Genomic DNA, 24,829 nt, shown 5'->3' with positions numbered 1-24,829 from the left:
TTTCTTTTGAGGGGACTGTGAAAGAGGCATCTTTCCCATCCTGATTGTAAAGTAAGGTTAACTTGAATTTTCAGTGTAAATGGGTTATTAACATTACTATACCAGTTTTGAGAATAAGTCTATAGGTGGTTAACACCAGTGTGTATGAAAATAAGATTTGAAATAAAAGCACATAAAATAAGTAATAGGTTAAAGTCCATTATGAATTCAGAAAGAAAAAAATTTGGAGCACTTAGTCCCTGCATTACTACTTCAATTAAACTAAACCAAATCTTTAAAATGAAGTATTGTGGGAAGACAACTGATTAGATGTGGGTTCTACTTTCACAACTGCACAACCAAATTACATTGAAAATTATTATTTTTTAGTTCTTGGATCTGTGATGTTTTAGCAGTTATGGAAAAAAGTTCTAAAAAAAATCTGAACATTGTTGTTAAACTGCCCGATGTATGGGATTTTTAATGACGATACCTCACACTGATTTTTACATGTAGGTAATAAAATAGCATTGTACTTCCAACGGAGATAGCTTTTTCACAATTTAATTCCTGAACAGTCACATATACAATCTCTCTCTCTCATGTAAACTGTTAAATTTTAAAATTCAGTTTTAATGGGTAAATTTTCAATTCAACATGAATGAGGAGCTGAATATTATTTAAAATCAGATCTCTTCATATTGCTCTTCAACTAAGAGCCGTTGGCTCAGACAACTTCAAGTCATCTGACAAATTCAGAGTCAATTCTGTTTCACAAAGCACTATTGACAGACTCCTATTTTAACACTAGACGAAGGACAGTTTTGTTAAGCAAAATGACGTAAGGCCAGAAAGACCAACGCTATTCAGATTTGGTTAGATGGCGTCTCTAAAGTCAGCTGGTTTTCCCTAGTCAGTCCAATGTAAGGAGAACCGCACCGCCAAATAATCCCACTAATTTTAAATGGAAATAGATACCAAATGAAGATTGCAGGCCTTCAGGATGAAATGCTGTGTTTAAATCAGTGCTTTTCATTGTCTAGATAACCCACGTAGAGCACAATTTTCTTCTAGCTAACCTGTGCCAAAAAAATCTTCAGGCCTCTCTATCTGTCTTCACATGCACAGCCATAACGCAAGACAGTGTAACAGCTACGCTTAGGTGCGCCGAAGAATCAAGGGCACAGCACAGAACGTCGCAAAGACACACATTACATGCACTACCTCAGCCAGTTTGCACAGTGTACATTGAACTTCGCATGCACGTCAGGAGTGGGTGTGCTGGTGGAAGCAAACAGGACATTGTATACCACTGATCTGACACATCTACACATCCAAAGCATGTAACCAAATTTGTTTAATATTACCCTGGCTCAGAAGCAATGAATGCTTTGTGGTCCTGCCACCTTCCAAAACTGAGTAAAAGGAAATAAAGAATCACAGCACAGAGAAATTTAGAGATGCTACACTTGCAAACATGGAGATAAAATTCAGAGATTACATACGTGCCTTCATACAACTTCCACAAAATTAACCAAACATTTTGCAGTGCCACAGAAAATGGGTCTGAGGAAAGGTGGCTACATTCAATGCTGAGGCTAGTTTGCATTCAGTGTGAGTAGGTCCTCATGCAAAACATGCTTGTCACATTATTGTGGAGAGATATGAGCTTACTGTTCAGAAAGGAGGAAAAGAAAGCAAGCTTCAAGCCCCAGGAGAACACAGTGGCAAGAACCTGCAAAGGTGTTACATTATTATCAATACCAAGAAGTCCACTAAACTACTTTAAATCTGTTGGTGCTTCATGTAACGATATGCCCAGAATACAGCTGTTTTGGAAGCGAGGCCCATAGGATTATGCAAGGATAACGTACCATTGAAAGGAACTCAACATTTATAACCAAACATCACAAAGTGAGAGAGACAGAACAGTTTAAAATCATCTGAAAATTTGACAAATTACTTAATTACCACTTTCATTATAGGTAACAAACCAGTCATCATCAAAAGCCATTAAACTCTTTAAGTTATCTTCAAACCCAAAGGTCCCCCATCCCCACGATACAATGACACAACTACCCGAAAGCAATGATTCTGCTGCATCAGGAAGGCTCACACCCTGTTCCTCATCCCTGGCACATGGCAACATTACAGCTTTGACTGTCAGATGACTTTCACTACTCATTTACTCTGAACTGCAAAGGGAATGTAATCAACAGACTTACACTGTTGATACCAAGTGGTATTCAGCAAGGGTAAGTCTAGTACAGGAGACTAACATGAGCCTTTTCTACTTTTGGGATTTATGTACAGGAGCCTTCATATCTAAATGGTGGGCAGCAGAAACCCAAAATACACTCCTAAATGAAAAGAAGGAATTGCTTCATTAAAAAACCCAGTCTGCTCCATTTTCGGGAAGCTCTCATTTAGAAGAGGGCTCAGCTCTCCCAGAGAAGGTCTGTGTTGTAGAGACAAGAGGCTGCGCCCTCATCAGCCAGGTAAGTGTGGGAGGAGCTCTACTCTGTGGCTTGCACCTTCCACGTAATGGCCATAGCCACCAAACACACCTCCACCACTTGCCACCATGGGGGTGGAAACGTGTATCTTCATAATGGCACTAAGTGTCTTCTACCCAGACAGACAAGTACATCTCTCTGTTTCCTTCTGGCTCCGTTAGTTTGGGGCACACACACTTACAACTGAAATGTAAAAGCCAAGTAAACACCAATCCCAGGGAAATCAACCTTCTTCCCATTCCAGCCCCCCCTCCCAGCCCCCCCCCCAGCAATAACACAACAGGCTATTCTAACGAACCAGAGACAAGTAACAGTAATATAAGCTATTACATACAAGTTACACCATGGAGAGCTATATATTCACACACACACGTTAACCAGAGCCTGCCAGTGGAGTCAACGAGCAATTACCAAAATGAATCATTATGTACAGATGCCTATCAGAAGGATAACATTTCTGGTTGCCATAAAAAACAATCCCAAACCGCTTCCTTCATTTGCTCCATACTCAGGATTTGACTAAATCCTGACAGAGAGGTAAGAATGATCTGATTGAATGTTCTAACTCAATAAATGAAAGTCACTTCAATCAACTCAATGTGTCTGATTTTATCTGTCTGATTTACAGTTTCTTGAGAATGCTTCAGGCCAAGCCAAACAGTGCCACAAGACACTCTAACTTTAAAATACCAGACTAGATAAGCTTTGCAAAAATGCATTAGCCATCATTTGAAAAATGCAACATTTGTTAAAGACCTCACCTCTGTGCTAAAGTTTCACCATGGAATGCAAGCAGAGTTATGTAAGCAACATGTCCTGCACTAACTTACTGGCAAAAGAGAGCAAATGGAGCGGCTGTTTCTGATTTAGCTTCTTAAATTCCTTCTCAAACACTACAAGCTACACTGGAAAAAGGCCTTCACACCTGAGTAAGACTCCTCCATAAAAGTCCTCACCCAACGATAACAACCACCCCCTCATAATCAAGGCCACAGTTCTGCAGTCCCTTTAAACCGATCTAAATGCTGCTATTTTGCCAGAAGAGGCAGTCTCCTCCTCAGTCCATTCTGATTTTGTCTTCTTGCTCTTTCCATTGTATTAGCAGTAGGAATTGTACAGCATCACAGAAAATTGGATCAAGGAACTGACCTGGCTCAAAATAGGTAATCATGTGGCTTAAAGCAATTGTGAAAGACTGTCTTTGCTTATGGCAAAACTCTGTTTATAGGCAGAGCCCTTGCTGATACGCTACTTTTTCAGCCGTGAACTTTATGTGCTGAAACTATGTTTTCATCGTGTGTTTGCCTGGCCCTTGGCACAGTGGGGTCCAAAAGCATGTCTGCAACAGTTTGCGAATAAAGAGTGGTTTCTTCTATGCAGTATAGTTCTGCTGGAGATGCTACAAAGTTGGAACGGGATGCACAGGCTAAGACTGAAATTTAGGAAAAAGTCTGAGGTCTAATTCACATTGATATGATCACTGCAATCTATGAATCTAGATGAATCTAACAGATTCAGCTCACCCTAACGCAGTCTCTACAAGGCAATTACACATTGGCTTCACTGTCTAGGGGATTAATTGTTACCCAAACACAGGTGTCTTCTACCACTTTAGAAACTTTAAAGATTCAGTTTCCCTAAGAGGTGGCAGCTGGAAGCTAAGTGGGATACGCTGGGCTATCTCGGATCTCACTGGACACCCATGTTTAGCCAACTGAATCAAGCCCAAGATCTCTAGGATTATACATTGAGTCAGTACTTCACTCGCACGCAGACATCTTACTTCTATTAGGTATCTGAATCCTCATCTGAGTCCCACATGCTTTTTCTTTTGGAGGCTCCAGGACCCCAAAGGTTTTGAAACCCTCAAATTTGCTTTACTATTGCAATGCCAAGGAGAACACTGACACCCGAACACCACAATCTAGACATCCAATACAAGGGCAATTACATTACCAGGGGTCCATTTTTCTGATGAGCACCATTATCTGCTGTCACTACTGAGTCAGCACAGCGCACACTATCCACCGTATAGTGACACACAAAGATGTCAAATGAGAACTTGGACTACAACACTACTTAGAAATCCCTAAAGAGAAATACATAGAATAAAGGACCCTCCAGAAAAACAAATCATTTAATCAGCATGATGGCCGTGCTGTAATGGTCACGCCAGGAAGAGGCACAGTATGTAAGTCACCACAAAGAAGTAGAGCTGTTCACTGCCTTGGTCTGAAGAGACAGATGATGGCAACTAGCATCCCAGAAGCACTGCTGAAGCAAACAGTCTTAAGCATGTGTTAAGATGAAAAGAATAATGAATGCTGAATGATGAGAGAATGCTCTCAAAACAAAAAAAAAAAAAAAAAAAAAAAGAAAAGAAAAGAAGATGCCCTGATACACTTCAGAAGATAACCGAAGGTACAAAAAGAGCAAGACACTTCACAAAGCATACCCCATGGCACACCACTGTTACACCACAATCCATTTATCATGATGTGAATCTTAGTTTTCCAATTCTGTCTCTGAATGCCTGTTTACATTATCTGTGCCCTGATGGCAGCTATCTGTTTAGTCAGTCACACTAAACACAGCTTAGTTGTTGCACCCAATGTGATAAAACAGAATGTCACCTTAGCTTAACAACCCTTGCATTATCACCTGGCTTCATCACAGAATGAAATATGACAACAGACACTGCTTGTCAGTCCGTCGATCCCACCAGAATTTCTCTCCTGCTCTGTCTGCATGGCAACACACGCAGCAATGGGTTTTCACCTCACATCCACTCTTTTTCTAAAAATGTTACCTATCTCCCCATGAAAGTCAGAAATAAATTCAACAGACCCACTCAATTCTGCAGCAGATAAGCAAAGACACGTTGATGGACGAAATGTAGGCCAGTCAGTAACGAGTAACAGCACAATGCATAGGCCCACAGTAAAAATAAAATCCAATTAAAATTAAATTTCTTGTAACAGTATAGGGGCCTTTATGCAGAAGGGAAGAATCTTGTGGGAAAGGGCAGAGGGAGGGATGTTTTTCTTTCCTTAGTTCAGAAAACAAGAGCCCCTCCTCCATTCTGCTGCACATCAAAAATCAATGATAAAAGATAATTTTTATGGCTGTATTCTTACTTGCTCTATCTTTTGCATGCCTGTCCTAGCACACAGGGGATTGCCTGCTTGGAATTAAAATGACTTCTGCTCACTTAAGTCAACCAGTTAATGTGTTCTGTACTTACATACTGAATTCAATCATCAGAATATCCCAACAGTATAACAAGAGCCATCATACTACACAAATGGCAACCATTGCAGAGACAAAAGACAATACTTTCCAACACTGCTAACAAGGAAATCACAGTCAGGTTAAAAAAAAGCTCAAAGAAACGTGATCTTTTTGTCAATTTACTTAAAAACCCCCTACATTCCAAGTGCCACTCCTTTCATTTTTTTTATATTTTTACATCTAGACATTTTTTTTCTGATATGCTGTTGCTATTTTCTTGTTGCTATTACTACCAAACACAGCTGCTTGCAGCTGAACAAAAATTTGGTAACAGAACAGAAGCTATAAAATGAAACACTTTGTGAATAATAGCTAAGTCACCTGGGTTTCTCAGGCAGGCATCAAAACGAACACGTAGCTCATCTTTAAAGGAAAAAAAAAATCCTAAACCAGTTATTTAAATTAATTAGCATGCATATGCACACATTTCAATAGCCATCTTTTCACTCAGAGCCGCACTCACCGCTTGCTTCCAATAGTCACATCCAATTCTCTTACACTCCCAGCTAGTATCTCCTGCTGCTGTGGAAAAGGTCTTCACGCGAGCCTGCACTCACAGTAACAGGCTTGCTAGGAAAACGACAAGAGGAAAAGCTCTTGCACCACCCCTAGCCAAGAGGAACCCCGAGCCTGGCACCCCGAGCCACAACAGCAGCACTGCAGCCCTCAGTCCAGAAAACAAATATTTTCGAAAGGCACTGCCTTCTAATTCCAGTGTGCATGATGCCAACTGTGAAAACAAAAGCTGCTAAAAACAGCGCGTGTGTGCGAGCACATGCACACAAAGCATCTTAGCTGGAATTAACTCATGTTTTCCCTCTATTCTCCCAACTCATCAGCGAGCAGAGCAGTCGATTATGCTAAGCAAAACAAAATTCTGTCCCAAGCATTGCATCGTTCCTAATTTGCTACTGTAGCTTCTGCTGATAGGGACAGAAGACGCAGCCTCTACTCAAAGACCTGGAGAACAAAAGAAATACTGTATGAATTAATACTGCAAATTTCTGTTCAGAACTGACAGAAACGGTAATTAAGGCGCACACCTCTAGCTGTTTCTCTCACGCTTTAACACTAAAGACAAGACAATCTTACCGGGATTTACAGCTGTTTACTCATATTCACTGGATATGTGAGCTTTGCATCCTTACAAATGTGCCAGCCAGTTTGAAAGCCTCGCAGAACTGAATCTGTCTCAACCTCTGCGTCTCATTTACTGTAACACAGAGGATTTTCAAAGCCATGCCTCACAACAGCTGGCTTGTTTTTGCCTGCTTCCTATGATTGACAAGTTCATACAAGCTCCGTCAACTTTAACCTTGATAAGTGAAGGCTTGGTCTGTATTGTATGTTACATCATCAGAAACTTCTGACCTCAGGGAAAAGATCTCAGAGACTTCAAAGCTTTTCCCTTCCCCCATCCCCACCCCCTGGATCTGGTTATTAAAAAAAAAAAAAAAAAAAAAAAAAAAAAAAGATTTTAAGAGTCCTTTAATTTTTTAAGCGTTTTTCCTTTTATTTGTGAAAACATGAGCCGCATTTTGGCAACAACAGTTCCGCAAGTTTTAAGTATTTAAAATTATTTTAAAAGATCAGTGTGTTACTAGGCTCATTTCTGAACAACGTTCAAAAAATCAAGTCTTTAATTTTAGAGGAGAGTCTTCATCAACAGCCCTCCAGCTTGAATTTTTTTGCATGCGTTGTGTGTACAGCGCTCTCTCTTGAAGGAGATTCTGCAGGGAAAGAACTAAACGCTTTCATGCTGCATGAGCAAATTACCACCCCCACGCTCCATCTTTAGAAACCAAAGGCATCATGGCCTTCACCAGAGCAAAGCTCAAGCTCCTTTCAATTTTTCTACAAGAACACATTAAAGACTTAATATAGAAACCGTGGATAAGGCTTTAATATGCATTAAAAGATCATTTCAAAGATGACCACTTTAAGAGGGAAATGTTATTTAAACTGCACGCAAAGTCACACACAGCGGTTAGGTATTACGACAGAGCACTGATACCTCGTTAATACCCTCCCCTAAAATTTTTATATCTCCCAAAGCTGTCTATTTGATTCCTATAATATATAGAGAGAACGACTTCAAGAAAACTCATCTGTTTACACAATACAGCACAACTGGTTAACAGACTGTAGCAATTCTGGTTGGCCCATGCAGAGAAATGGAAGTTATAGCTGTCATGTTACTTCTTAGCACAAAACTTCACTCAAATTTACTGGCATAAACAGCCCCCTGCGTGACAGCAAATCATAATCCATGTTGCCTAAGGGCTTAGAGCAGAAGGTGAACATTTCACAGGCTAGCTTTTAGTACCAGAACGCCATAAAGCCACTCCATATGTTAGGAATACATGAACTGCTGCACTGAGGAGACAGATCGGTCACCTACTTCTAAAGATGCTTTTCATCAAGTAACTTAGGGGAAAACAAAATCTACAATACATCAGCATATGATGCTTTTATGAGTATAACCCCTGGAGACTATATCTTACATTATCTCTAATCTCCCTACTCAACTGTTAGTATTCAAATAGCCACAAGAATATAGCTGGATTCCAAGCGATGTGACAAAAACTTTCTAATCTTCTTTACAGGGAAAGCGGTAAAACCAAATCAGAACACAAAAATGGACTAATGCTTACAAATTTAACTCTCCACAAACTTTCTTCTGTGCCATTCCTTTAACCCATCCCCAATTTCAGTACCTTCAGAATCACATCTAGGACTTCTCCCAGCTTCTCACGCTTGGTAACACCTTTGGGGCTGGGGAGGAAGCTTTCTGTTAAGAAGAAACTACCCTCCAACACTTCCTTTTATCAGACCACGGTGGCCTCGCATACCCCTAGCTGTCACTGCATGCACAGTGGAGAACACATGTGCCAGCAGCAATTAAGCAAAAGAAACTTCACTCAGTAATAAGAAGCTGGAAGTAGAAAAAAGGGGATACGTCAGGCGGGGCAGCTACCCTCAAGTTTAGAAACAGGGATTCAAAATTCTCCACGCAAAGGCAGAGGGAGAAGCCACACTTTCAAGGGTGTGGGGCATGAGCAAGTTGGGTGGGGGAGAAACAGGGCTGAAACATTTCTGTAGTGTACTGTAAACCAAGCACAGTCCAGCACCCATTTAACGAGATCGAGCAGCGGAGCGACACACCGACCTGCAGGACACGCACCTGACAGCAGCTGGGCTGAGCACCTCTTAGGGGAGTGAGGAATGGGAAGGCAATGGGAGGAGCCTGCAAGGTTTAGCACTCTCCTTTAGCCACAACCAATCCTAGATCCCAAAATAATGCATTTGGGATGTTCTTGAAGAACCATGCATCTCTCAGCTCAAGCAAACTGAAAGTTTTAAAATGGACAACAAGAGGAAGGAAAAGGCTACCAGTGGAACATTTTATCATGCAACTCCTGCTTTGATCCTGAGGTATGAGAAGAATCTCATTCAAAACTTCGCTACTTGAAGAGCTACCCTGTGCCAGTGGCCATATGTATTTAGATTAATCATTCTTGAAAGATCAAGAATACACACTGTGGTATTTAATTTTGAAAAGGGCATTTACATACATGAGAGGAATATTTTTAAAAGGAACAAGCCAGATGGTATAACGCTAAGAGATAACATATGATAGGAGATACAATATATGAAACTCACAAAAAATGCGTAACACCTACCAAAAAACCTAGAAGACCACCCTTTTTCCTCCCCTCTCTCTGTCCCCTCCGAAGGCTGGATTAAACAGTAATTAAAAGGACATCCACCAGAGAGCTACAGTCCTACCTAAATGAGGAAAATCCAGAACTATTATAGCAATACGGAGGCATAAACAAAATAAGGTTAAAAAAAAAAAAAACAAACCTGAGGTATTAAAGGTGTTAGAACCAAAAAAAAGGAAAAAAAAAAAAAAAAAGGTGCTTTTTCGAACACAGGTATCTGCCAAACAGATTACAGGGCCAAAGAGTAGGAATATGAAGAAAATAAGGCCGCAGCAAAAAACTGACATGGACTCCCCTTCACATGTCCGTGCACAAAGAACAGCCTATGTGGGAATGACTCTCAGATGCTGCCCCCCGTTAAGTGGGTAGTCATGAGCTACCTGGACTATATGATCATCACCTGAAACTCCCACAGGAAATTGCTGAAACAGCAGCCGTGATGTACAGCTACCCATTCCTCTGATAGTGGGGCAAGTGCTTGAGCAAAGTGACACATGCAAGGTTTGGGGAGGGAAGGTGTGAAGAGTGAGAATGAAAGAAAGAGAACAAGAGTAAAAAGAAAATACTCATTATGAACCGGGAGAACTCCAGAACCAGAAACTTAACATCTACATTAAGCAAACACATAGAAATTATATAAAGAGATTCAGCAGCTGCACTAACATGTTAAAATGACAAAGACTCACTTGGGCTCGTGCAGAAAAGCCGTGTCTCGGATGCATTACTGTTCTTAGAAAGAATCACTACATATGTGGACAACAGTGATCTGGATGACAGAGACTATTCTGACTTTTAGAAGATTCTTAAAAATAAATAAATAAAATTATCCTCACCAGAGGCTCTTAAAAATTTGACTGCCACGGGACAAAGTCCTCACTTACATCATCACATGATTAACAGAACTGGTTAGATCTAGGTGATTTACAAGAGGAGTGAAAAAGAAGGTGGCAACAGTTGCTGCTGTGAGAAAATTATTCTAAATAATAAAGACACAAGTGAAAGATTTCCTATCATTGAGTGAATGGGCCACAAAACAACAGATGAAATTCATATTTAATAAATGCAAAGTAACCCACAGGATATAGCCTTTCCTACACCTCAGCAACATATATAATGATGTATAACTGAAATTACTGCTATGCAGGAAGGAAAAGCTGGATTTCACAGACCGTTCCATGAACATGCCACTCTGTACTCCACAGTAGGGAAAAAAAAAAAAAAAAAAAACAAGAAAGAAAATAGTCCCGATAAAGCAACATTACGTTACTTTATGAATTCACAGTGCACCCTAATGTTGTTGCAGTTCTCCCACTGCTCCAAAAGGAACATACGAGAATGTGGAAAGACACAGAAGAAGAATATAAGGATGGGCAAAGCCATACAACAGCCTTCACAGAGGAGACACCCTCACCTCCCACTCCCCCGCAGAAGAGCTGCTTTTCCTCACAACACATCAGCACAAAAAGCTATGGATGTCAACAGTCGGTGTGGGTCCACAGCCAGTTAAGACACCTCTCTGAAACAAAAATTCATCGAGGGCTGTTAACCACAAACACTTAGGATTGCACCTCTTGGCTGCAGATCAGCAGAGGCTGGGCAAGGATACCCAGCAGCACGGCTCCCTGCTTGCCTTGATTTTATTTTCTCTCAGTATCTGCTCCTCTTCAGTCAGAGAAAGGAAACCTGCTTGGGTAGACCTTTGGCCCGTGTTTTTAAGCATCAACTTCCTTCATCTATCAGTGATTCAAGGTTACGCTGTCTCATAGCGTGGTATTTAGCTGTTAGTAGTCAGTCACATGCACTAGTACACTGGAACGACATAGTGGTTCATGGCAATGAAACTTGTACTGATGACAAGTATTTACAGAAATCTAAAAAGACGAAAGGTGGCAGGGGACTCCTAATGTACGAACAGAAGCGGCAGGACTCTCTCTCCTTTGTTGCCTCTATATGCATGGGAAGAGCCACAGAAGTGTTTCCCCAGTTTCAGACAAAACAGAAACTTTGAAACAGCCCAAGACTGTACTGCACCATCCATTGGTCCATATGAAACACACAATGACATCACTGGCAAGAAAAGTGGTCTGACAGATGCTTTAATAATCCGTATCTCATGATAAAGAAATGCTAATGTAAACAGAAAGGGCTTCAGCAGCTCACGTACTTGAAGTCTTTGTTAATAGATCTAAGAGCCTGTGCGGATGCACATTGGCTCTTCTGCACTTCCTCCAGATAACAACAAATAGCTGCACACAACTTGCTGGAAAGGGAAAACTGCATTTTTTTAATTATTATTTTTTATTTTTATTATTTCTAACTTCATGCAAGAAGGCATTTTCACATGTAAATACATCACTGTTAGGAATGCAAATATCTGAAGCATTACCAAACTGTTATGTTCGGGATACATGAAAAGCGTATTTTCTTCTCCCCCTAATGGAATAATTAAACTTCCTCAAAAAAGAGCACTCAAACCTTTATAATAGTCCTCACTATACTTAAACCCATTTTAAAAAGAGAACACTTCACTTTATAAGCTCTTGAATAAAATGAATGTAGAAATTGTTAGTACACTGCACATTAGATAAAAAAATAATCATGCTTATTTATAATTTATTTTCTACAAACTACTACTTGTTAGGTCATTCTATACTTAGCAAACCGATGCGAAATACTTCTTTCCTTTAGAAGAATTTATGTGAAAAATTACAATAGCTGCAGGTGAAGTGTAAAACAGACAACTTGGACCTCTTTTGCACCATAAAACACTGAAGCTTGTTAATACATGCATGAAACGTTTGCCAAAGTAATTTTTCACTGATTGGTAAGGAAGCAGTTGCACAAGATCATACTATTGCTTCCTCAAGAGGAAAAGGGAAGAGGGTGAAAACATTTTGCTTATATAGCTCTGCTGATGTCTTGGTAAGTCCTACAATGACCGAGGCATACTCATCCCGCAGTACTCATTCAGGAAAAACTTCTCAGTTTGACTCTAACAATGTATGTACCATAAATAAAGAACTTAAGTTTAAAATCCATATGTGACGCAATGCCTGCAAGAAGAGTTCTGCTTAACCATACAAGCAAATGGCCCTTTTGGTACATATGAAAAAAAAAAAACCCTTCAGGTCTTGCATTTCAATACCTAAGTTCCCAGTTAAGCAGGTAACTACCACTGTATATGGCTACTGTAATACTTTTTTTGACAGCACAGTAAAAACTCCAAAATATAGAACTTAAAATTATTGGAGTTATTAAAAACTGAGTAGTTCATAAGAATATTTCCAATGTCTGACAATTTCCAATGTCCAATTTACACCATTTACCATTGTAAACATGAGATACTAATTTATCCCAATGTGTAATGCGGTTGGTTTTTTAACCCTTTGCTAGTTAGCCCTTACAGATATGTAGCCCCAAGCCCTGCAATGGTCTCAAAACAGAACAAGCTCGGAGAAAGAACTATCAAAAGGCAGATGTATGTTTTATATGTGTATGTGTATATATATATACACATACACACAAACATCCCTATATGCTTGATATATATAAACACATAAACAAACGGAGTATCACCCATTTGTAAATTCCTTTCCATCTGACTCGATTCAGAAGACATAAGGTTATTCACGTTCCTGTGTTGCTGAAGGTCCTTCTTCCTTGCACAGTAATTTACTGTTGCACCACCTGGTGAACGTGGAGGTGAGATATTCACCAGCTCTTGAAAAATCAGTTTCCTTATGAAGGGCCTAACAATGAACTTGGGAACCTCTCTATAGGCTCTCATCTCTGGCTTGTCAAAGACTTTTTAGAACGTTAAACTTGGGCATTTAGATCAACTTAGGCACCAAGAAATGATTTTTACTTTGGTTTTGTATGGTAAAGGCTGTTTCTTTGTCTTCAAGAACTCAGACAGGAGCAACTACTAAGGCATGAAGAACTCTTAAAGCGTTTAATTAGAGTTGAGTCATGCTGTGGTCCAATACTTGACAAGCACCTGCTCTTGTACTTGACACCTATTAAATGTTGAAAGATTTTCTGTGACCTGTGATCTCATAAATCCTTTTTAATTTTTTGAAATGATGTAATTTTCATAGATGTTGCATAAACAAATTAATAGAAATACAAGTCAAATGTTCTTAGAAAGTAAATAAAAGCAATGGCTGTGAACATCTCTAGTAGACAGCAATCTTAAGAATTAGATCATAAAGCACTATTCTTTTGATGCAGACTGACTTTTATCCGTGCCATGTCACCCTGCAGGAAGCAGGCTACAGACCACAGGCCAGAGCACACATTTCCATCTTTAACCTTTGGAAGGGATATGTCGGTTTAGAAATTGTGGAGACTTCCATAAAGAAGTTAATTATGTAACCAGCATAAGTCATTTGACAAATACAGAAAGAGAGACATGGTTAAAGAAGGACAGACTTTACATCTGTAAAAAGCTAAGTTTTTGTAACTGGTTTGAAATAGAAAAAGCAGCATCATTAAAAATAAAAAAACCATTCATTTTTGTTTTACAGATCAGCAGACTCGTACAACGCTTTTAAGCAGTTGTAAAGTTAAGAACATACTTAGAATCACATCAAGCCTCAGTATAAAAATACTCAGCTCATGTCAGATGACTGTTTGCACACCGGTAAGCTCATAACAGGAGTGGTTTGGCTCTTACATGAGAGACGGTAATGGCTACTATGGACCACTACTTTCTCTTCCTATGAAAATAATACTCCAAGCTACGAAATACTGCAGCTCAGAAGAACATGTTGTAGCTTTTCTAAAAAGGGAGATGAAACAACCTGAATTCATTGGAAGCCCTCAGTAATCTCAGAGGGGAAAGATACAGCCTAAAGATGAAAGGAGTTAACAAATTATCTTCATCAACTTAAAAACCCCCAACTTTTAGAAGTAATGTTAATTTAGGTTTTGCAACTGTGTGCTAAAAGAAGAGCAGCACCAAAAAAGTACTGTAGCAAAATTAACCAGCAGCAAAAAGCCCAGGAGAAAACAATTGCTTACCATGCACTTTTTTTTTTTTTTTTTAAACCATTTGCTGTAACAATACTTCAACCCCTTTTAACTCTAGACTCAGTGCATTAAGAAAAATCATATTTCTCACAAGAATAATCAGGGAAGCTGTAATGGTAAGCAGTCAAAATTTATTTAAAACCCAAATGATTCTTTTTCTTTTTTTTTTCCCCCCAAAATAACCGGAGGGGAAGGAGGCCAGAGGCACTCTGTAGCGCCAGACAGTCTCTAACCCAGAGAAGACACCCTGAGGACCACAGCTGGCTCTCAGCTTGGCTCCCTGCACATTAACCCACACAAATGCTGAAGGGCTACTCTCATGTCCAGCATGGCCACGCTGGCTTTGGTAGCACAAAGGCATCTGTAGTGCACAGGCCTCACTAGCACGAAGTAAGGGCCACCAGCAATATAATCCTAACCTAAATTTTCAAAGAAAGTGTTAAATATGACCACAAGAAAGACCTTATGTTTGGTCAATATTCATGTTTGAGAACATACCATGGATTAGATAGATTTGCCAGCCATTTACAGATCGCTAGCTTTTAAAAGTAGGAAACTAAATGCCTTTAGGGCAGCTCAAAAACCATAAAATCAATTCATGTCATGATGAGTCCAGTTCCCTTTGAGCACAAGAATGCCTTGTTAAAAAAAGAGCACATGGAAATACATATTCTTTCCCATAGGACAGCCATTCATCATCATGCAGTGGTAGCTGACAAGATAGGAATTAAATGTCCAAATGAGAGATTTCATTTAGTTAGGTTTTGAATATGAAAGCCCTCTGTACAGCACAAATGCTGAGGGAAAGACTGCAAAAGAGACCATTTTACAAAACCTCTGGTAATGCAGTGACATGGCCAAATACTACATCTGAAATAGGATGTCAAAATAGGCTTCGGCTTAATAAAAAAAAAAAGTTATTGCAGCTGGTGGCCAGTCATGTGATTTTCATGGATTCCGTGATTATAAAGCAAGAATTGTGCTGCACAAACACTGCTAAAATGCTGGCGTAGGAGTATTATTCACATGCTTTTGTGACAAGGGTTCAGCACTAGTGGATGGAAATCATTTTACTTGTCCAGAGATGCTGTCTGCCTACAGAAGCACGTCTGCTCCCGGCTGATTGTGCTGCCTCCCCCTCTCCCTCCCCTCCAGCCAAATCTCCACGCGCGTGCACACACGTGCGCACACATTCACACCCTCACGGGCTATTCATTTTGAAATCACTACGGTAAGTACAAAGGGCTACAAAGAATTAGAGAAATAGCAGATGGTCTCTTCAGCTGGGCCATAAGCAATGCAAAACACGACCGTATAAAACCACAAATAAATACTAATTTTTTTACCAGCTTTTATGGTTACTCCTAGAGTACGTGTTTGCTACAGTTCATAATTTTCTCTCCCCTTGAGAGATTAATACCACTTACAGAACCGAGGAGCGCCTGTAGAAGTTATTTTTCCTGTACGTGTGTGTTTCTTCTGTTACAAAACCCGGAGCCATCAAACCCAGAGCGATAGCAGTGTGTGCACAATCCCGGTTCAGCTGCCACACGCCACTTAAGCAGCTGCAATATCAGCGATCGCTGAAATCACAGCTTACATTACCACAGCTCCGCAAGCCGCGGGCCAGGAGAAGGGCACCCCCCTGCGTGCTAGACATTGAAGGATTTTAACTGCATTGTGCATACATTTGAAAAGGGTCTGAAAATTATGGTACAGTTTAATTAAAATATGAATTAACAGAGAAAAGCAGAGCTGATCAGATGGGAAAAAAACTTTTTATGGCTTCTCTTCATGTACTGCATTCTGCAAAGGCACAAGTAGAGAAAAGTCCAATTTACAGCACTACTGTGTTCCAGTAGCATGCTGTCTTTGCCAAGGATAATACTGGAAACACTCTTCTGGGAAACCTCAAGAATTCCCCCCCTCCCCGCCAAAAACCTGTAACTGATAAATATGAGAAATATCCGAATCGTTTCACGCACACAAATGAGAATCATCTGGCTCCGAACAAACTGTAATATACTCAACACTTTACAATTTCTTCAAGCTCACCCTAGAGTCCCCATAAATTTCAGTTCCAACATTAATTCTATCATGCACATCGAAGTACGTGGGGAGAAGGAGGGAAACAGGGAAAAAGGCATTGCAAAAACTCTGAAATCGTCATAGCAAAACTTCCCAGTTTGGGTCAGGAAAAGATCAGACCAGAGTTGTCGTAAGAAATCTCTTAAAGCCAGAAATTAAGAAATACTTACCTTACAGTGCAGTTCCTTTCATCCAGATAGTTAACTTTAGAGAAAGTAAGCTCCCCATCTTCCTTTAAATCCTCTGCTTGCCTCCTTACTTCAACTGAGACTTCCTAGAAGTGGTTTATAGCACAAGTAAGACACCAAGTTATCATGTTTCAAGACTCCCGAAAAAATCTATGATTACGGAACCTCTTATTTGTGGGTTTGCTCCGTTTGAATATACATGCAGTCAACAACATACCATGTCTTAAGCTTGTTTGGTTTTAAGCGGCACAGTATGCCGTGTGACCTCTTGTGCAGCACTACCGACCTGGCTGTGCTCGAGTTACTGCTCTACTGTACTCATCTACAGAAGAGCTTAACATTTATATAAACGTTTGCAACTTCCATTTGGCAAAGACAAAGAAAAAATGCGGCAAAGAAATTACAGAAGAGCTGCTCACATTTTAGAAGAGGCAAGTACGCACCAGCTTTTGAATCCCTGAGTGCCTACTTTAGTTTCTCAGTAAAACACAGAACATTGCTGTTCCAGAATTTTATTATCTCACTATCTTCAAACAACCACACCCAAAGCACAGCTTTGCATTACAAACACTGAACCTACAGGAAATTTAATTGTGCATTAGCACTGGAATCACCTGAATCACATACGCGAAACACCATCTTTATTTACTTCACCCTGCTGTAAGCATCTTCAATGCACTTATCACCATATTTTCCAGGTGCCTAAACAGGTGTCTGCTTTTTGCCCCAGGAAGCCTATACTGAACTTAAAGGCACCGGCTAATAAACCCAACATGCATACATGGAATAGATTATAGGGTGATTTTTCTGCTGGGTAGGCAATTATTTAATAATTTAGTTAATTTAATTTTCAAAATAACTTCCAGGTGAGTATTTCCAGTGCTTGGAATCTCTACCCTAGTAAATTATCTGTATAGTTAAGTCTGCATGTAGCGTTCAAAAATAACTTTTGCAAAACTTAAAGACACAAAAAACTTAAAAGAGTCCACAACTTTCAGAGACCAGCATATTTTGTTTCTTTTTGAGCTATTCTCATTCTGCTCCCTGTAGATACACACAGAGGTGCTGTGTGGATGTGGATGTATGTACGCAATGTTTTTACCAAGAGGGGAAAGAAAAAAAAAAAAAAGAAAAAATAATATACAACTGTATCACCTCAATTCTTTTCTTTCCTAAGGTGAAGTTCAACACACTATGACTGCTTATACATATCAGGCAATCTTGTAGCAACTTGAACAACACCTTTTAAACAGAGAACTTAAGAGACTTGGTTTCTCTGTTTACTTCCCCTGCCACCTGCCAACCATTCCCTGGCCCTGCTCAGTTAAAAATTAACTTAATATTTACTTGCAAGTTGAACTGACATTTGGCATCTCTCTCTAAGGAATAAATTTATACATCTTAAACAAAGCAAACTGATATAAAATAAAACACCAAGCAGTTTAATTTGTTGCTGTAGTGTAGCTTTAACATTAACAAGCATATTTTTCATCTCTAAACTTTATGAGGCCGAAGTTTTGTCCTCTGTAGTTTTTGCATCAAGCAAGGTTAGGAAAAAAGAGGAAATGCATCAAAAACTATCAGACCATTAACAAAACTGGACAAAAGTAAAGATTATTTCCCCTTGGAACATTTCTCTTCATAGTTTCAGAGAACTGAAAGTCTTAACATGGGGAAGGCTGCCACGCCACTGGAGAAATAACTCTGGGTGAAGACTGCTTTGATCCTCATATACTTCTACCGTAAAAAAAAAGAGGATATTATCACTCAACCAGGTTGCTTTCTTCCATCTGGCTTACAACACACAAGAAATAACTTGATCCAACTGCTCTTTGCTACACTCAATTCCTCTGCAATGCAAACTTTGATCTCCACTTTGCTCACGACAGCTGCCTATAACAATTACTCCCTTACTGACAAAAGGCAATCACCATACTGTATTGTGTTCCTAAACTGGAAATTGTAATAAAAATTACCTCTTGCCCCCTCTACCGTTCTCCTGCCCCCCCCCTCCCCCCCGGCTCAGGCAATTTAAAGGATAATGCGAAAGACACGTGTACCTGTTTATAGAAATCAGTAGAAGGGGATGATCTAGACCTCTCATGGGTGTACTGGGGTTTCTCGTGTTGTTCGTGGCCTGCATCGAGGATATTATCGGCGGAATGGTACCTTCCTGAGCTCCTCGGCTCTACTGGCTTCCGCTGCTCCTTCCATGACGCCTGATACTCTGCGAAGGTTCCCAGGCGCTGCGGCTGTTCAGACTTCACAATCCTATCAGCAGCCCTACCGCCGCTGCTATGGTGGACATTATCTTTTGAAGCATGTGCGGTTTCAAGTCCAACAGAGGCTGCCCGACCTCTTCTCTCATACCATGACTCCTCTCCCTCTTGTCCACCATGAGGTTTCCTATCTGGCCTCTCGGGCTGTCCCTCAGCTAGACCGTGGGGAGCTGTTTTCTGTGCTGATTTCCTATGCGCAGGCTTACTTGTTTCTTCAAAAAATTTCCATCTGTCTGCAAACGAGCCCAGGGCTTCTTCAGATGTATTTGGATGGCAATGAGCACGGCACTCATCCTCTGACATCCCTACCTCATTCATCTTCTCCGGTTCAGAGTAAGACTTCAGTTTTTGCTCTGTTGTGAACCTCTTCCTGGCTCCGATGCGAGAAATGTGATGAGTGCCACTCCCTGTAGGGTTCGGTTTAGTTTGTGTAGCCTCGAGGAATCCAGACACATCTTCAGAAACCAAAGCCAATAACGAAGAGTTGTAACTACCGGTTTTCCTCTCGGGTGACCTGGGGAGATATTCAGCAGGGCTGGGCTCCAAGTCCCGCCGTTTGAAGGATGTTGCCCTCAGAACCCTGGCCTGCGCTTCCTTAAGGTGATCTTTGTAGGTGCTGGTAAAGTTAGTGTCTGGGGAGGTGGTGACATTTTCTGCTGAATCTGGCTTCCAAGTCTCACTGCACTCCTCTGTTTCAGATGACCCTACTAACGTAGCAGTGCTTCGACTTTTCTGCAGCTTTGCTCTTCTCATTTGGATCTCATTTCTCAGGGTTGTTGCAAAACGATCGCTCCTTCGTGCCTGTTTAGACAAGTGAGTGTCAAATGGGGCCTGTCGCTCTGTTACCGCTTCTGGGCTGTTGTCAGACTGTTTTTTCCCTTCCTGAGCTAAAGAATGTAGCATCGGGGTCTTCTGAGGAGAAATCTTGCTACTCTCATCTGTCCCCCACCTAAAATCTTTCTGAACAGATCTGTTTTCAGCGGTAAGGACACAGCCCTTTAGATGCTCCTGTTGACCATACCTAGTTTCACTTTCCTCGGAGCTGCTCTCAAAGCTTTTCTTTTGTCCAGACTTCTGTCCAGTATGATTGGGTTTTTTAGCTTCTTCTACTACAGCACACCTAGCATCCCCCTCTCTGTCCACTGAGTAATGACTACTGTTTTCACACCCTTTCAGTGAAGATTCAACAGACTGTTGAGGTAGATAGTATTTTGGTTTTTGGACCATTGTGACAACTGCAGGATTTTCGTGAGGTCCAAGTGATGCCTCAGTCCCCACTGCAGGTTTCCAGCTGTCGTCCTTGAATTGCAGCGGCTTTGAGCTTCCCTGAGCAGGCTGTTTCGCTGTCACACAATAATAGCGACTCTGTCCAGTGTTGTCCACCTTCTGTTCAGCAGCACTGTTCGAAGAGGAGGAAGTGTTGAGCAGACTGGCTTGGTTTGGACTGTAGCCACGAGGATGATCTGCAGGTAACTCCTGAATGCCACTACAGGACAAATAATGTTGCTGATCTTTAGGCGCAGCTAAGATTCTTGCATTCTGAAAAAAAGTGCTTTCATCACTGTACTGGTGCTGGTGGTGGTAACTGTAAGCGGGCTGCGCAAACCGAACATCGGTGCTGGACAAGGACGACTGCAGCTTGTTCACAGTTCCTGCATTACTGTTGTACCTTTCACCAGTCGAAGGAAAAGTGTGTTCTGAACTGAGATCAGATTTATAATTGGTGCTGCTGACCCTCCTGTCACACGCTCTGGAGGACCGCTGCTGCTGCTGCTCCACAGTTTCCAAGTTCCAGTCACTCCTGGGCTGAGACCGGTTCAGGGCTGTAAAGTGCTGCGTGCTGGCACCCTCTGAGTACACAGGGCCATGGGCTTTCTCATGGCCTTTGGTAGCAGCAAAGCTGTCACTACGAAGAGGTGGAGGTGGTGGGGGAGGAGATGAAGACTTCTTCTTATCGGGAACATACCAGACGGGTCCAAAACTGGATCTGCCAGAGCTAGTGACCTTGCTGTCAGGGTGCTCCTCTGTTCTAGGACTTCTGTTGTTCTCATATTGGATGGGAGCTGGCAAGTACCCAGGTTTGTCCTCTGTTCCACTGCTGTCAATCAGGAACTGGCCAGACTTGTTTCCATGCTTAGCAGTCTCCCAGTGGCCTACTTTGTATAGCATGTTCTCTGTCGAAGAAGTGTCTGCATTGGATAGAGTGTGGTCAGGGGTGCTAGAACTCGTGGAGAAAGACCCATAGGCCGAATCCCGCTTACTTTGGCTCCCTAGATGATCAATGCTACTATTTGACCTTGCAGCAGAAAGTCTTCCATACTGGGCTACTTGTGGAGTGTGGTCCCAGCTGTCCATACTTCCCAAAGAGCTGAATTGGTCAGAAGTGCGATGTAGACTTGATTGATCCCATGAGTTTGACAGGTCATGAGAAGAACAACTATGGCAGGAAACAAACAAAAAAGCCTCAGCACAAACATACCAGTCAAAAATCACCACAACATAAAAATGATATAATAATTAATTATATATATATATATATATATTCATCAATTTTATTAATACTGGTTAAGATCCGTCCGCATAGCAGTTACTCAAGACAAACAGTTTAATAAAATTGGAAGTTTGAACACAAAGTCAGGGCTTTAACTTTATACTCTGCCACTGACTCAAAGCTTGAAACCTTAATCATTAACTCAACTTCCCTTTGTAAGTTTCCCAATAAGTAATACACATTTATCTCCTTGAAGGCTCCCTCTCCCTCTGCAAATTGTTGATTTTGCTGACTTTACTTTTAGTCAAATTTAGTTTGAGGTCCCTTAGCTCCCTTTTTCCCAAGACAAACACCAACTTATTTTTCAGCTTATTTTCCAGGCACTCTGATTCTTCCAGCTATTAAACTCATGTACTTCCCTGTTCATCTTTTGTAATCTCACTCTAAACTTCTTCAGCCCATAAAGTTAACCCCTTGTCCTCCTTATCCAAATCTGCCCACTCATTTAGTATATTCATTTCTAAACATAGGTTCACTAAAAACATTTGCCTCGAGTGCCACCATTTTAGTTCTGAGCCTCCACATGAACCTTACCAATGTGGTTTCAAACCACTCTCAGGCTGACATAACATCATTCAATTCCACCCAGTTCCACAACACTTGACAGGGAAACGTCAGGAGGACATGCCAGAGCAACATAAGCTCTGCATGGCCAAAAGTAAACTTCTGAGCTTCCTTCAAGAATCCTTGCCACCACCAGTTCCTCTCCGCTACTCTTTCCTCTATAGAAACGTCATCTTTGACACTGTACCTTCTCTGGATCACCTGCCTAGGACAACTGCTGCTTCTGTTGTTTTCCTACCCGACCAGTTTTGTTCTGTTTTCTTTCTTTTCTTTTCCATCTTTCACAGCACCCACTTCCTGTCAATCCAACACACTGATGCTGAGACGATAGCCTTTCCAATTATTCTCATCATATCTCCCTGTTTGAACTTCACTGGCAGCCCCTCCTGCTTTTATGTACCAAATTCAAATTCTTGCCCTTGCATGCAAAGCCCCTTGGTAGAAATCCCAGAATTATTCCACTTCCCTGTAGCTATAATTATATGAAGCATCCATCAAATCTTGTGCAGTAGAGAAAACTGTGAAAGCTAGCAATGAAACTAGATTAGTCCACATAAAATATACAGAGAGCGATATAGATTTTTTTTCCTGTCAAAAATATTGTAAAGGTCAACTCAACAGTTCTTTGGAATTCAGTATTAACATGCAAAGTGCTGTTTTCCCCCCCCCTCTATTACTATAGCCTTCATAACATGTTTTTATACAACATGGTCAAAAGCAATTTATGTGAAATAAAAGAAGGTATACTTTGTGCTTATTTTCTAAAAGCATTTTATTAACAAAATACACTAGCATTGGCCTCATCTTGTGGGTTTTTCTGTTCTTTCATTCTTTTATTTTCAGCATTTTAAAACATCTTGCTGAATACTTAAAAAGGTCTTAACTGTCACGTTGGACAGATGCTGTGGTTCTTGTAAAAAGTGTTTTGGTCATTAGGATTTCCTTTGCTAATGAAGAATGTAAGCCAGATATTGCTATGAAGTGCTAATATTTTTCTGCCTCTGCAGCACTAAGGAGATACTTGGCATCGATTAAATAAGGATGACACAAGTGCAGGAAAGCCTCAATTTACAATTTATAAGTCTAATGTAGATCCGCTAGTACCAAATACGAAGCAGAGATTACCAGCACAAGAGGTCAAAGCCCTGCTCGAAAATGCCTAATGGAAACCCATCAGATGCAGCAAAACCTTCAAAGAAAGGACAGGAAAGTTTCTGACGGAGTGTTACTGCAAAGCACGGGCTCCTGTGGTCCTTAACTGCAGGACAATCCTCCCATGAACTCTGACATGGAAGAGAGTTCAAAAGTTATTTCTCTGCCCGAGTCTGGCATCCCACAATATGCTTCTGTCAACGGCTTTTTCAGAGTGGATTCACAAAAGCAGCAACTGCTGGTTGAAGTCTGCCAGGTAAAGCCCAAGAGTACTCTACAAGCATCATCCTTGGCTGCTTTGGCCTAAAAGCACCCCCTCCAACCCTGAGGCATGAGTTTCTGCTTCTGGGCCTTCCAGATATGACTTCATCTCAGCGAATCAGATCACATTCAGACCGCATGGGATTACAGAGCGGATGTATCTGACCCTAATCACCCCAAAAATTCAGTTTAAGCAGCCTTGTCAAAGCATACTTGCCTTACACCCACACCTGTTACGTCCAGAACAAAGTAGAAGAGGTTGTTGGTTTCAACTGCACAGGGGCACGGGGAAAAAAAAAAAAAAATTATAAGGTCCTCTATTATGGTACGCAGGAAGAAGATGCAGGATCTAAACTTTCAGCAACTTAAGACAGTTCATATCCACACCTCCCAGAAAAGTGCACTCAGCCTTAGTCTAGGGTGGGATAGGAAAAAGGTCTGAATCCATGTTGTTACGGTATGACTCCCGTGAAAAAGACAGTAGAAGACTCACAGAGGGAAATGAAGGCACCAAAAGTTTACAAGGTCTAACTCTAGCCTTGCGTGAGAGGCACCTACACCAGGCCTAGCGCTCCCAAGATAGCTTACAGTTTTTGAATGAAAGTCACGTAATAAAAATATACACATATAACAGTGGATGTGGAGACCTGGGCTCCAGAACTACCCTCTCTCCTATCTATACTGGTACAGTCTCTTCTGGTCTGTCTGTCTTCCTCTAGCTTCATTCATCTTCCCAAAGGTCCAAATTCAGTGGGCTGGCAACCCACCCCCCTCAACCCAAACCAAATCAAATTACCTATAGCTTAATCCAGCATCTACCTAGGTAGCAAGGTCAATTTTCAGAGGGTTGTTTTGTCCAGCTGCGCCTCACCCCCCCAACACACAAAATTCAAGTATATCCTGCTTGAAAAAGAGCAAAAGCATCTCTTCCCCCAGATTGAACTCTGTTGTTTACAAGTGATTTAGTTTTCACACTCACAGAGAGAATGCAGACAGGTACATTCAGAAGAGATTTTAAGCTGTGAATACCAATCTCAGATGCTTAGCTCAAGGAAGGACAAGAAATTCCAGAAACAGCCCAAGGATGTGATCCTTGGGCTAGAAATATCCCCTCCTCAGAATAATTCTATCATCTCCTTGCACACTGCTGCTTTCAGCTACTGATTGCTGGGCCTCCCGTTTAGCTTGGTGCTTGACTTAGAGT

At 41.0% G+C, this 24,829-nt stretch overlaps 1 protein-coding gene across 3 annotated transcripts in view; it reads right to left on the bottom strand.

Annotated features, from left to right (window-relative positions):
• Positions 1 to 24,829, bottom strand: part of SHROOM2 (shroom family member 2) — a 127,890-nt gene that overhangs the window by 17,021 nt on the left and 86,040 nt on the right. For 2 of the 3 annotated variants that reach the window (XM_086482288.1, XM_086482359.1), the window contains 2 exons: positions 18,879 to 21,534; positions 16,801 to 16,904 (listed from right to left, as the gene is read on the bottom strand). In XM_086482288.1, coding sequence (XP_086338414.1) covers positions 16,801 to 16,904; positions 18,879 to 21,534 — 2,760 coding nt within the window. Of the gene's footprint in view, positions 1 to 16,800; positions 16,905 to 18,878; positions 21,542 to 24,829 lie in introns of all 3 variants that reach the window. The other variant, XM_086482225.1, reaches the window with a different exon arrangement.

Source organism: Leptosomus discolor, chromosome 1 (genome assembly GCF_034619465.1).
Source record: "Leptosomus discolor isolate bLepDis1 chromosome 1, bLepDis1.hap2, whole genome shotgun sequence".
NCBI lineage: Eukaryota > Metazoa > Chordata > Aves > Leptosomiformes > Leptosomidae > Leptosomus > Leptosomus discolor.
Note: the sequence above shows the minus strand (reverse complement) of the source record. Positions and strands in the feature narration are given on the sequence as shown.